General features: G+C 39.9%; 1 protein-coding gene across 1 annotated transcript in view; it reads right to left on the reverse strand.

The window, feature by feature from the left end:
* LOC147606149 (uncharacterized) overlaps nucleotides 1-1,541 on the reverse strand; it is a 51,515-nt gene extending 49,974 nt beyond the window's left edge. The window contains exon 1 of the mRNA XM_086792363.1: nucleotides 1,285-1,541. Coding sequence (XP_086648489.1) covers nucleotides 1,285-1,407 — 123 coding nt within the window. The 5' untranslated portion in view covers nucleotides 1,408-1,541. The remainder of the gene's footprint in view (nucleotides 1-1,284) is intronic.
* Nucleotides 1,542-13,932: the final 12,391 nt, after the last annotated feature.

Raw genomic sequence — 13,932 nt, forward strand, 5'->3', positions numbered from 1 at the left:
CAAGATGCAAATGGAGCTGTTTTTGAAATTAGCATATACAAAGGTTATTTCCAGACTTAACAGTCGTATCATCAACTTCATCATGCTTAGCATAGACTATGTGCTATGACGTCCTCACTCGTGTCATCAGCACCCAAGTGTAAGGTGCAGGTTCATGCATAAAGATTTCACCAGAGTAGACAAATTGATGCTAGGCAGCATGGGCAGCTGTCCGGGCAGATTTGAACCCATTTGGGCAGGTTTGACAGCGCGGCCACAAGGCAAGACAGGTTGGGGTTGACCAACTCTCCCCCACTCTCTCATTCAATTTTTTTGGCTCTCCCTCCTCTACACTTACTGTACAGCTGTCCTATTCTCCTCCTCCTTTCCGACGGTTGTACGTCCCTCTTCGCCAGAGAAGACAAATTGATGCTAGACAGCTGTCCTGTTCTACTTCTTCACCAGAGTAGACAAATTGATGCTAGGTGGCGTGGGCAGCTGCCCAGGCAGATTTGAACCCATTTGGACAGGTTTGACAGCGTGGCCACGAGGCAAGACAGGTCAGGGTTGACCAACTCTCTCCCAATCTCTGATTCAATCTTTTTTGGCTCTCCCTCCCTCTACACGTACTGTACAGCTGTCCTATTCTCCTTCTTCCATCCGACTGCGGGCCCAGGTGGCCAAAAGAGTGTGGATGATGTCACTCCATATACTGTACGTCCGTCTTTGGCAGCTGTACAGGCATTTCTCCTGCACCTAAAGCTGTATGGCTGTCTCTTGGTGAGTTACATGTAACAGTTGTCTAATCAGCTCCGTACTATTGTACGACCACGTGTGCTACTGTACAGTCCCTTCCATACTGCTGAATAACCAGTTGGGGCTCTTCCATACTACTGAACAACAAGCATTCAAATAGAAAAGGGGGGGTGGAGGGAGGGGGCGGAAGGATGTGTGTGGGAGGTGGTTATCAGCTATCCATCCATTCAGGAGCGCCCAAGTTGCCCGTGCTGATTGAAACTCTGCTGCTAAGGTAAAAATTCTACGTGGGTGAAGGCAAAAAACCTAAACTATACCTGCAGACAGGACCAAGAAAACCTAACAGCTCTGAAGAAGTTATGTCTGAACCGAAAATCTTAAGTTGTATCTGCAGCCAGCACAAGATTGGGTAGGGGGAACCCTAATTGGGCAGGCCAACCCAATTCCCAGAACCTGATTAGGCATGGGCAAACCCTAAACCTCACTGTACAAGAAATACCCTAAACATACTTGAGAATTTAAACAGATGAGATGAGAGAGCACACATGCCTTGCAGATGGGGCAGACGGTCTTGAGGGCAGCGGCGCGGGCTTCGAGCTGGGAACCCTTGGCCTTCTGATTGCGCTCCGCATTCCGCTTCTGAGCTTCGATCTTCTGCTTTCCTCTCGTCATTCTTCTTCTTCTTCTTCTTCTCGACCAGCACCCCCTTTCAACAATTCGTCATATCATGTCCTCATATAGTCTGGAAGATGCATATGTCATCATGGGCCGCCCACGAGTTCCCCATGACAATGTTCACAGGTTCATTATTACTATGGGTGGTGAGAGTATAGAGTTGATTACTATTCTATATGGTTTTTTCGATTTTTTTTTTAAGGAACAATAAAGTATATATATTAACTATTGAAAGATACACAACTTTCTCACAACCTCTAAAACCCCACGTCCACAGTCCACACTACTCTATTCCTTTTGGATCTCATTCAGAATTTTACAAAGGAAATCCCATCTATCATCCTCACATAAAAAATTGGATTGATCCCAAGAAATCCGATATCCCAGCAGTAAACAAGCCTCCATCATAGCCTCAGTAGTGCAGCCCCGGGGAGACCGTTTCTCCAGCAGACCTCCATGTTTTGACCACACCTTAACAATAGGTCTCGTGCCAACCGGGTTCTCAATAAAAGCCACAAATGTGTGATCCACTTACTTTTCCTTACGGTACCATCTCTGTGTTTTGGGCCCAAATTTGGGGGGCTTTTTCTTCTGAATCCAACATTTAACCTACAGCCAGCAAATCCACATTAGGGAACCCAAAGTATGCAAGAAACTCAGCCAATATAAAGGGGGCATCATTATGAGATATTCCTCTGTAAGTTCTGAATCAGCACATCCAACTCCACATACCAAATTTTATTTACATTACAGAAGGACCAACACATGCAAATACATTTATGCATTAACTCAGAATCCTGCAGTCCTATGCAAGTAGACTTCAAAAAAACAATGTCATTTCTGCTGGTCCAAATTTCCCATAAGATGCAAGCTCTAATAATGTTAAAAACCAATCCACTGCATTCATCATTAATTGCCCATTTCCCAAGAAGCCAATCCTCCCAAAAAATCTGTATATTTAAACCCTTTTGTATCCACCTCGTCATTTTGCCCCAAGTGCTTCTTAGGGCAGGGCAGTCCCAAAATAGATGCTTACCACTCTCTAGAGAAGACCTGCATCTAGGGCATACACCACTAGCCATGTTTCTTTTCTGCATCTTATACCCCATAGGAAGTGCCCACATATAGACCTTCCACAAAAAAACCTAAAATTTTCTAGGCATCTGAGAATTCCATAGCACATGCCATCTCTTTTTCCAACTTGCCACACTCCACTTTACATTCCATATTTTACTACAGTACATAACATTAGCATCTCCCTTCCTCATGAGAGCATCATGTCTTTAGTTTTTCCATCCTTCAATTTAACACCATTAGACCATGCCCAATCCTTGATCCAGACTTAAATATCTGTGGCTGTGGAGCATATCTCACTCTGCAGTAGCTCTAACACCTGCATCATCACGTCTCTCTCTTTTCTGGTTAACTAAAACTCCAGGGATAATGCATTCAACTCTTTCCATCCATTAGTATTCCTATCCCAACAATCAGCTAGGTGTCTAATACCTTTGTTATTAAGGCATTTAGCCACCTTAATATCCAATGATGCAAGAGGAGGGTCAAACTTGTGAGTCCACCATAACCCAAGTGACAACATAGAGTTCCTAGAAGCTCTCCCTCCACCATCCCAGACCAAAAGGCACAGATTCTCTTTCCAACTGTTGCAAAGCGTTTTACAAAAATCGGAGCATGTAATTTTCAGAGGAGCAACTGAAAACAGTTTATCTATCCAAGTTAAGTTCCCCCATTTCCCTTTGGTCAAGACCTCAATCAGTTCCACTAGCTCCCTGATCATCAAGGACCAAGTGGAGGATTGAGAAAGCATCCTAGGCAACATCAAGCTCCTTCTAGCTACACAATGGGTGGGCAAATGGGTGATACCAATGCTTCCTTCATTTTTGGGCACTACCAATTTCTCCCAAGCCAACCATGCATGAACTCTTTTCTTACCTACGTCATTTCTCCATAGAAAATCCTTGATAGGACCAATAATTTCCTTCCAGTGGCATTTCCCAAATTTAAGCACTGGACTTAGAAACATAACATAGGCATTCAACATTGAGTTGCATAAATCAATTTTGATATGAAAGGGTACTCTCAAGCCTTCCCACTTCTTTATTTCTCAGCAAACCTGTTTATGGCCCATGTGACCAGTTGTTTATTGGTAATACCCACCCCAAAGGGGACTCCAAGCAGCCTCACTATCTGGCCCTTTTGTACTACCTCATATCCCCACCTCTGGAGATCAAAATCATTATCCTCTATCAAACTTATGATCCTAGATTTTAGGATATTGCATTTAGAACCTGAGGCATCAGCAAACTCCTAAACAATATTCAAGGCCATTCTCACATTGCAGTTCTCAGCTTTAAAAATTAGAAAAAAAAGAGAATCATCAGCAAAGCATTGAATGACCACCAGTTGCTCACTATGTGCCAGTAATCTTGCCTTCCCTACAAGCCAGCTCAAGTGATAGAATCAGAGGATGAGAAGCAATAGCAAACAGTAGAGGGGCTAGAGGGCATCCCTATCTGACTAACCTATTGATTTCAAAGCCTCCTACTATTCTTCCATTAAGAAGTACATTAGAGAAACCACCCTGGGAAAGAGAGTAGATGCAAGTTGCCATTCTAATACCAAACCCCATTCTTTCCATCACTCTTGCAATGAAAGACCACTGTATCCATCATATGCTTTCTCAAGATCTAGTTGCATCATGATATGCTTTCTCAAGATCTAGTTGCATCATGATACATTTCTGCTGGGTTTTAATAGCCACATCTCTACCAAATAAAGCAGCAAAAATGTTGTCATATATGGATTTGCCTTTAATAAAGCCATGTTGCTTTTTTGAGATGATCTCTTGCAAGATAGGGGTAATTCTGATAGCAAGCACCTTAGCTAAGATTTTATACAGTCAGTAATCATAGTCAGTAAGGTGATAGGCCTCCAATGCCCAAACCTGTAGTCTGTTTGGGGATGAGTTTCACCAATCCTTCTTTAAAGACTTTGTCCCAACAATAACCAAATTTGAAGGCTTTCTTATAAATGTCAGTCACACCACCTCTTTTAAAGAGGGCCAAAAGGTAATAAAGAATTCAGTTGAAAGACCATCCCACCCAGGTGCCTTTTCCCTGTCCAACTTCAGTAGGGCACACCAACACTCATCCATCTTAATATCCCTTTCTAACCATTTAGCTTTGTCAGAGTCCATTTTCTGATTAAGAAGACCAAGTAGCCTATTTTCAACTTGAAACCTCCTCAAAGAGGAGTCTTCTTTTAGGCTCAATGTAGACCCCAAATATTTGACCCATTTCAAAGCAAGCAGTTTGGGGTCATTTAAAGGAGTGACATCCTCATCTAAAATGCACCCCCCATCAACTATGTCACTTTTATTCTTGAAAAGTTTTAAAAACTTATTGTCAGGTTTCTTTTTATTGTTGAAGAGGCTCTTTCTGGTCCAATATTCATGTTCTCTAAAGCATTTATCTTCCACCATTTAGATATTAGCTTGACACTTAAAGTACAACTCAGTGTCACCAAAATCCAGCCCAACAGTTTGTCTTTTCAACAACAACTCTTCTAAAAGAGTAGACCATTTTTTTTTCTGAGCTCTCAATTTTCCCACATCCCTAATGACACCTTGCATCTCATTTGGCAAATTGTTTCCAAGAACCCTCAGCTCCCTTTCTCCTTTTCAAGTTATTAATAGCTGCCTCAGTATATTCCACAGAAAGAGGGTTTTTCAACAGTAGATTATTAACTCTCAATTTCCTGGTGGAATAATGAGATAAGTCCAAACCAGCCCCATCACAGTAAGACCAACCCCACATTAAAGGGAGATGGTGAGATAAAGTAGAGCTGTAATCCACATTCACCTCAAAGTGCGAGGCACCCAAGCAGCCTGTTGATTTATAAAAATTCTATCAATTCTTGAAAGTCAAACATTGTTTGGCAATATGCCCAAAAGCCCCACACCTAAAGCAAGCTCCAGGGAATGCACCAAATTTGAGACTTAGCTCTAGTTTCCCTAATTGCCCTAAGTCAACTTCCACAGATTTCGGAGTCTCGATAGAAGGATTCCATGTAATACATACACTATTCCCTTGTTTTCCTCCTACCTCATCACCAGGGACAAACAGCACCAGACCTAGAGATTGAGCAATATCATGCAAAGCTAGTCTCAGCCAAGGGGGCAACCCTAGGCGTTTTGTAGACTTTTATTAACATCAAAAGAGGGTCGAAGGGAAAGACATGAATTAGCCCCTAACCAAAGAACAAAGGGCCCTTGGAAAACAATTCAGTCACACAGATTGCCCCTTGATAAACAAAACATTGAAAAAACCCTTACCAAGATAGAAGATCTTAAAAATAGCACAATCATGCAAGATGGATTCCTGCAACCATCTACCTAGTTCTCTCTTCGACGAAGGTTTTCCTGGACAGAACAAGAACACACTACACATAGAGAATAGACCTACTTGGCTTCTGATGAATTCCTCACTCAGCTTCAGGCATACCTTCTCTTTGATTTGATTACACAGGCGTTCGTTAAGCCAATCAAGGACACACTTTCTTTTAATGCAGACCACCTCAGCCTCCTCACCTCTTCGCTTCATTTCCTCCTCAGCCTCTGGGTCCCAATCTCCCCATCCCATTGCCCCTTCATCCTCACGAAGGAGCCAACTACTAGAGGCGACTACCATGCAAGACGTGATATGTCGACCACCCGTCGACGTACACACCGCATGTACTCCCACGAGCCGATTAATACCATCAATCACCCACTTGTGCCTCACATGCATGACACGTAGCAAATTGGATCACACTCAAGCACCCCCTCTTCAATCTCCCTCTCTCCCTCACTGGTTTTTTTTTTCAATTTAATAACCAAAACATATTCCTGGTTTGATGTGGATGGAGATTACCAAAGCTTAAGAAAACAGCATGGCATAAAAATAGATGGATCTAATAAAAATAGCTACAATTTTTTCTATAGAGATTTCTCTCATGTTCTCGAGTTATTTTTCCCTCGTTCCACCCTACGACACAATCATAATAACACAAGGCATAGGCGGGTCACCACGAGAATGCTTCCAATAGAATTTACAACAAATCAAAGGAAAGCATTGGTCTTGAAGTCTTGCAATTACACGATGAAGCTGCGGGTCGAGGCGAGGAGTGGAACAAGGGAGATAGAACTGAGAACGTGAAAGAAAGCTTTCTAGAAAAAATGTAGCTAATTTTGTTGGAACTTCTTTGAGAAGATCCATTCATTTTTATGACATGTTGTCTTAAGCATTTATGTTAATCTTCTTCCACATCAAACCAAGAACATTCACTGGTTATCAATGGATTAAACCATGAAATTAATAGTTAAGCATTGTAGCTGTAATATGCATATTCTTTTCATCTAATGTTAGAACGTTGTAAAAAGATTTTGAGTTTTATATATAATTGTTCAAGGTCCTGCCATCTACAACTTCCCGTGTGGGTGCCCTAGTTCGTCCCCCATCGTGTCCTCACTCCGTTGTCACATTGGAATGCTCCTTGCCAAAGGGGTGAAGGGAGAGCTCTCAATGCCTAGATGGAGGTAAGAAGAGATCCATCTTCATGATAGTTCTCTCTCACAAAAGACATGGGAAGAAGAGAAAGCTAATGCTCCTTGCTAAAGGGGTGAAGGGAAAGCTCTCAACCTAGATGGAGGCAAGAAGAGATCCATCTTTGCAGTGGTTCTCTCACATAAAAGACAAGGGAAGAAGAGGAAAGCTGATACTCCTTGCCAAAGGGGTAAAGGGAGAGCTTTTATACCTAGATTGAGGCAAGAAGAGATCCATTCATGATGGTTCTCTCTCACAAAAGGAGGGGAAAAAGAGGAAGCTAATGCAAGAAAAACACCTACAATCAAACCTATCTAGCATGCATCCATCAAGCACACAAGATTCAAAAGCATACAAGCAAGCAAGAAGAGGGAAGAAAGAGTGCTCATGAGTAAACTATTGCAAGGGAATGATTTTGTATTAAAATGACTTATATACAAGTGACTAATTTTTACACTAGGCCGACCAAACTTAAAAAATGGTTCGGTCTCCATTACTAGTCTTAAGCAAGTACGTACACTAAGTCCATAGACTTTCCCTATTTGACATTACTAGTCTTAAAAGCAAGTACGTACACTAAGTCCATAGACTTTCCCTATTTGACATCATGGTAAGGCCACTTTATATGTTATATCACTATTTTTTACAATAGCCCGTTTGTGTGGGTAAGATGGCAAAGAGCCTTACGATGGTAGGTCAGGCAGACTAAAACCATGTTGTTAAAATAATTGGTCCATGCTATATTTAGGTATACTTACCTCCAAGCTCACGTCTGTAGATTCTCATGTCCAGGATTATAATTCACATTTCCAGGCTCACGTTGCAGACTCACGTGTCCAGATCCACATCTTTTTGTATGGGATTATGGGCTCATGTCCCCTATTTGAGAGTTGGTTTAGCCTGGTTTTTAGAGGTTTTTGTGATTTTTTAGACTTATTGGGTTGAGATTAAGGATTTTAATCCTAGTTAATGATTCTAGTATAACTAATTATGTGGTTTTTGATTGGTTTTTTGATGTATTTGCATGCTTCTACTCTACCAATTCAAGAATTTGCATACTTCTACTCTATGAATTTAAGAATGCATGAATAAATTATCAAGGAATATATAATGTATAAACACTCTAATTCAACCTAATGAAACTTGGATTTCACTCCTAAAATCACCATCGTTAAGCTAATTCTTAGAACAAAGTAATGAAATTTAAGCCTCTTGGAGTCTAATTTCATGCAAATCTCTAAAAAATCAAGGTTTTTCCCTACCAATAGACGAGCATAGATTGTTCTAATGCAAAGTAACCTTTAAATCAAAATCAAACACAACAAACGAACACTTCCAATGCTCTAAAACCATATGTTTTTTGAAGTGTGACCTCCTAATTAACACTGGGCAATATTGGGTGATCCAAATAGCTTGGAATGTATGGAGAAATAGAGCTAAGCCCTAGGCTAGTCCACCACAATAGTGGTGCCAAACATATTCAACTCAAAAGCTTACCTTAGCCTTGCTAAAGCATGTGTCATTGGGTTTTGCCTTAGAGCCATAATCTGTAACTTCTTGAGTGAGTACGCTAGCTCGTCTGGCCACTGCCGCATCCTCAATCTGTTGTTACACCAGAATGCTCCTTGCCAAAGGAGCGAAGGGAGATCTCTCAGCCTAGATGGAGGCAAGAAGAGATCCATCTTTGCAATGATTCTCTCTCACAAAATACACGGGGCAAAGATTTCATTTATAGCAAGAAGAAAACCTAGAATCAAACCTATCTAACATGCATCCATCAAGAAAGCAAGATTCAAAAGTATATAAGCAAGCAAGCAAACCTATAATAACCTATAATAAAAGGTAATAAGCAAGCAAGCAAACCTAGCATACATTCATCAAGAAATCAAGACTCAAAGGCATACAAGCAAGAAATAAGAGGGAAAAAGGAGAGGTCACAAGTAAACTATTACAAGGGAATGATTGTGTATTACTTATTGTAAAAGATCACGTATAGACAAGTGACTAGTTTTTCATACTAGGCTAGCCAAACTTAAAATGGTATGATCTCTATTACTAGTCTTAAGCAAGCATGTATACTAAGTCCATAGACTTTACCTATTTGACATTAAGCTCATGGTAAGGTTTCTTTATATGTTCCAGCATCATCTAACAATAGATAAGTGCCTGTTAGCATAGATAAGTGCTTGTTAGCACCTGTAAGATAAGTGCATGTTAGCATAGGTAAGATGGCAAAGCTAAGTACGGTAGGTTGTGGACAAAACTGTGTTAACAAATGGAGTGGTTAACAATAATGTTGATAATTTTTTATATTAGAATTGAAGGCTTAAGTATAGAAGTTAAAGAAAGGGACCTCGGGGTGGCCATTGGCTAGTCATGTAGTGCTCGCATGACCATGTTAACCAACAACAACGAGTCATTAAAAATGTGCATGAATTGTGAGTGCACATTTGTAAAAATTCATCCACATTTGCTTTATGTTTTGAGAAGTAGCTATTTTTTGAAATGTGTATGCGCAAAGTACAATCAACTCTATAATTTTTTTAGTTTAAGCCTATATTTTGGAAATATAAGAAATTTCAGAAGTTTTTCTATACACAAAATCAAGAAAAATAGTACACATGCCACTATAGAGAAACCTAAAGACAAAAACTTCTAAATTTTACAAGAAAACCAATTGGCGTTAATGCATACATAATGAAATCTTCTTACAACCATTGATCTATATGTATTAACCATAGTAAGTGTAGGTAGAAGTTCAATATGAGCATAACTTAAAAACCTGCAATCTTCTTACAACCATTGATCTTGATGTGTCAACCATAGCAAGAAGAAGTTTAATATGACAAGTTTCACATGTTGCAAAAAAGGCCCTCACTTTAATAATCATGCTTGTAACAACAAAGCTTCAAAAAAGGGAAGCAAAAACCACACGAACTATAGTGTGTTGCCAACTAGAAAATGGAGCACCAAAATGAAGAAGAAGTTTACATGTCAAATGTGAAAATGTTTACCCCATGACAAAACTCTTCTAGAGTGAACTTAAAACCATTTCCTAGGTACAAAAATTTATAAGCATAACAAAACTCTTCTAGAGTGAACTAAAAACCATTTCCTAGGTACAAAAATTTATAAGCATAACAAAAGAGCTATCTAGAACCCCAGGGAAGGACGGGGTATTTTGCCTCATGCTCGTCCTCTGCATCCTTTTCCTCTTCTTGCATTCGCCGAGTTTCCACTGGTGGAGGAGTACTTGTGACTCTTTCTTCTATCTCTCTAACATCAGGCTTGTAGTCCACAAGATCCACAATATCTCCAACATTCTAATCACACCAATGGGAGGTTGGGGTGTTATGAAATCGAGGATCGGGCTGCATGCTTTTCATCCCAACCTCTTGGAATTCATTAGGCAACTCTTTTAGGGAAATCACTCTTTTCTCAATGAACTTGACTTATAGTGGGGGTCACACTCCACTGCAACCACATTTCTACCTCTTTCGAGTGCACTCATAGTTATAGTAAAAGTACCTACAAAGAGGTCCATTATACACTCTCCCTTGATTGAAATAAGGTCAATTAAATCCATCATCAAAAGCTAGGGCTTTTAATATGGATTAATGACACCCTGTAACTTGCCATTGTTGTGCTTAAACTTCTTACATACGCAAGGTCTCTCAATAACATTTGTGCGGCTTATTTTTGTGGCAAAGTTATAGCTTCCTTTTCTTTGCAAACCTAAAGTAGAGTGAAAACCGATTGTAGCAAATTCACGAGCCCATGAAAGTCGATCAAGTTTGTAACCATGAATGTTTGGTTTTGTCCTACACAAGAAAACAAAGCTTAGATCAAAACAAAAGAAAACTAAAAACTTTGAGTAATTAACAAAACTTATGATTGAGTCGAACTTATCAAACAATGAGCTGGTACACCATATTCATATCAGAGAAGGATTTTTGTGTTGTAGTTATTTGGTCGTGAGCATGGAAAAATACTAGTACCCAAGATTCACGAGTCATAACTCTACCAAAAGCCTCAATTACTTTTTTGTATGCAAAAACTCCATACTTAACATTATCGTTGATGGAGTTAGGAGCTCTGAACCCATAAGGAGCATTTGCGATAGCCAAATTGTAAGATTGTACTATAGCAAAATGGTCCATTTCTTTGACCCTTCCCTCATGTACACACCACTTCATCGAAACTTTATTAACATTGTCAGGAACAAATGTAAACACATTGGAAAGATTCTCTACTTGTTGTGTCTCCTCTTTCCTCTTTCTCTCTTGTTGACAAAATGAGAGAGATGTTGCTCAAAGTCATGGAGGAATGCTCTTCAAGCTAACACACGGGTCTCAATTCTAGTAAAAAACATAAAGAGATTATTAGAGAACAATAAGGAAAGGCTTCACTTCAGATTCTTGAGTCCCAAAAAACAAGGTAAATAAGTTTAAACCTAGAAACTAAAAAACAAATGAAGACCAAAAACACAAAACACTTGAAGAAGATATTTTGGATTTTGGAATCCAATATGACAAGATTTTGAGCTCACAAAAGAGATTCTAGAATCCAAAGTGCCAAAAGAGGAAGTAGAAGTGTTCGTAATTACTCACCACTTTTGAGAACAAAGGTAAAAATATCTCCAACTTGATGAATTACTTGTTTCTGGATGTAAGTTTCTCACTTCATCCCTGTTTGCACAATTCAACTTTTCAATCATATTATGTTGCATGTGCAAGTATGTTTTTTGCCTAGAAAAAAGTGCAACAAGTAAGTCAAAAAGCTAAAAACTTGAAATGCATTTACAAAATAGAACATTTAAACAAAAGTACCTTTCCCATTCTGCACCCATCTCTTCAAGGGAAATATTTCTAGCCTTCACAGGTGAAAGAACCCCAAGGATTAAGGATTTTTCTCGTATTCCTGCCCTTCGGGACTGCACTTCGGGGCTCAACCAACTATCGGTGTCTACGGCTAACGAATTCACTTCGTGCCCAAACGAGCACGCAGACATGGGGATTTATTCATACCCTGATCAAATAGGGTGTCATTTTGCAATGACAAGGAACGTTAGTTGGAAACGCGGTCAACTAACAGGCACAAGTTCGGTGCAATATTTGAATGGAGTGACTCTTGGAAGGAGTAATCTTCATTTCTTTGGGATGGGTTTTAGTACATCCTCACTTGTACCTACTTTACCTTTGGAACTTTGAGAAGGTTTCATCAACTTTTGGCCTTTCAATTTTCCCTCTTCCTAGAGCTTGTCTCCAAACCACATTTGTCATAGAGAGCAAGCTAAAAATTCTCATCTACCTTGTTTCCTGTCTTAATGTGTTCAACCCACTCATTGTGAAAGAACCTAATCTTTTGCAAAAAGGTCATTTGTAGTCTAAAATCTGAGTCCAAATTGTGGTCAAGGGCAAGAACCTTGGCTTCTTCATCCATCAATCTAGCATACAAAGTGTAGTTTTTAATGATTCAATGTGTTCATACTCTATGCTAAGTGTTTTAATTGCACCAGTCATTGTAATTTTGATGTTTAGTGAGTTGACCTCTTTCACTTCAAAGTCCTTCTTGTAGAGACTAATGGCACACTTTGAAGAGTTCTCTCGCTCAATGAGTAGTAAATCTTATCTGTACTAGTGTGCTCTTTCAAAAAGTAATGATACGCCCATCAAAAACAAAATAAAACTCTTCCTTGAAGGGAAGAGTAAATAGGTTGACAAAGTTTCTTCCAACTAAAAGATGTGAAAACATCTGAGCTAGCTAGGGTCTTTAATATCAAACATCTCTACAAACTATATGGCCTGCCTGCGCATATATAGTGTTGGGTAGAGATAGAAATTTTTTGTAGTCATCTTTTAAGGAAAATCTTTAAAGGTTAAATATCACGAGTGAGGTTAACCATCCATAGATTGATGATGGTCAAACTAGAAACCCAACGAGGTTCTAGAGCCTATGCTTGTGCATAGATGAATAATCTACTGGAGAGTACCTCTCACCTTTGGAATCTTTTTTTTTTTGTTCATGACTGGGTTTGCTTCAGTTATGTTGTTTTATGGACTCTACTCTTCTAGATTTCCTATGGCCATAGAGCTATGCAAGGAGAAGAGTCAACAAGTTGGTAGCGTAGTAGCGTGGTAGTGTAGTCTATAAATGGTTGGTAACGTAGTCTATAAACTTGAGTTTCTGGAGAGATCTTAAGTACATCTAACTTTTGTGCTAGTGGCATGCAAAAACTAGGGCACGTAATTTGCCTTGAAGTTATAATTGAGAAATCAGAACACGAGGTTTACTATGTATCGATAGATGCTTGTTAAGTGAATGGACTAGAAAAGTTCTCAAGTGAGAACAACTAAATACGCTTACCAACAACTTTCCCCAGTTATAATTGAGAAATCAGAACACGAGGTTTACTATGTATCGATAGATGCTTGTTAAGTGAATGGACTAGAAAAGTTCTCAAGTGAGAACAACTAAATACGCTTACCAACAACTTTCACGGATGAAAACTCTTTAGAAAGAGGGGGGTAATATCACATAGCCTCTGTAATGGCATGCGTGAGTCACCCATTGGTGCGGCGGGCCGATAGAGATCAACCGGGACACCACGGAGTCCACACACCGAAGCGCATGTGGCGAGTGTGTCTAGGGTTCAAGGGTGAGGCACCCAAGTCGGAGGACCATGGGCAACCGGGGGCTAGTGTTGGCAAGCAGGCCACTATATAAGTCCAACAATGTGGACACTTATCTACATTCCTCTATGGTTGGGTAGTGACTAGAGCTCCTTCCCTCTTGTGCTATGGTAGAGATTTCGGTGATGTAACATCCCTAATCATGATTCTATCCTTGGAATCGACAGTGAGGCATGGTAGGGAGTCATTGTAGTAGTGTAGTAGTGCCAAAAAAGTAGTGAGGCATGGTA

This window comes from Cibotium barometz, chromosome 58 (genome assembly GCF_041138505.1).
Source record: "Cibotium barometz isolate CiBa-2024 chromosome 58, ASM4113850v1, whole genome shotgun sequence".
NCBI classification, from domain to species: Eukaryota; Viridiplantae; Streptophyta; class Polypodiopsida; order Cyatheales; family Cibotiaceae; genus Cibotium; species Cibotium barometz.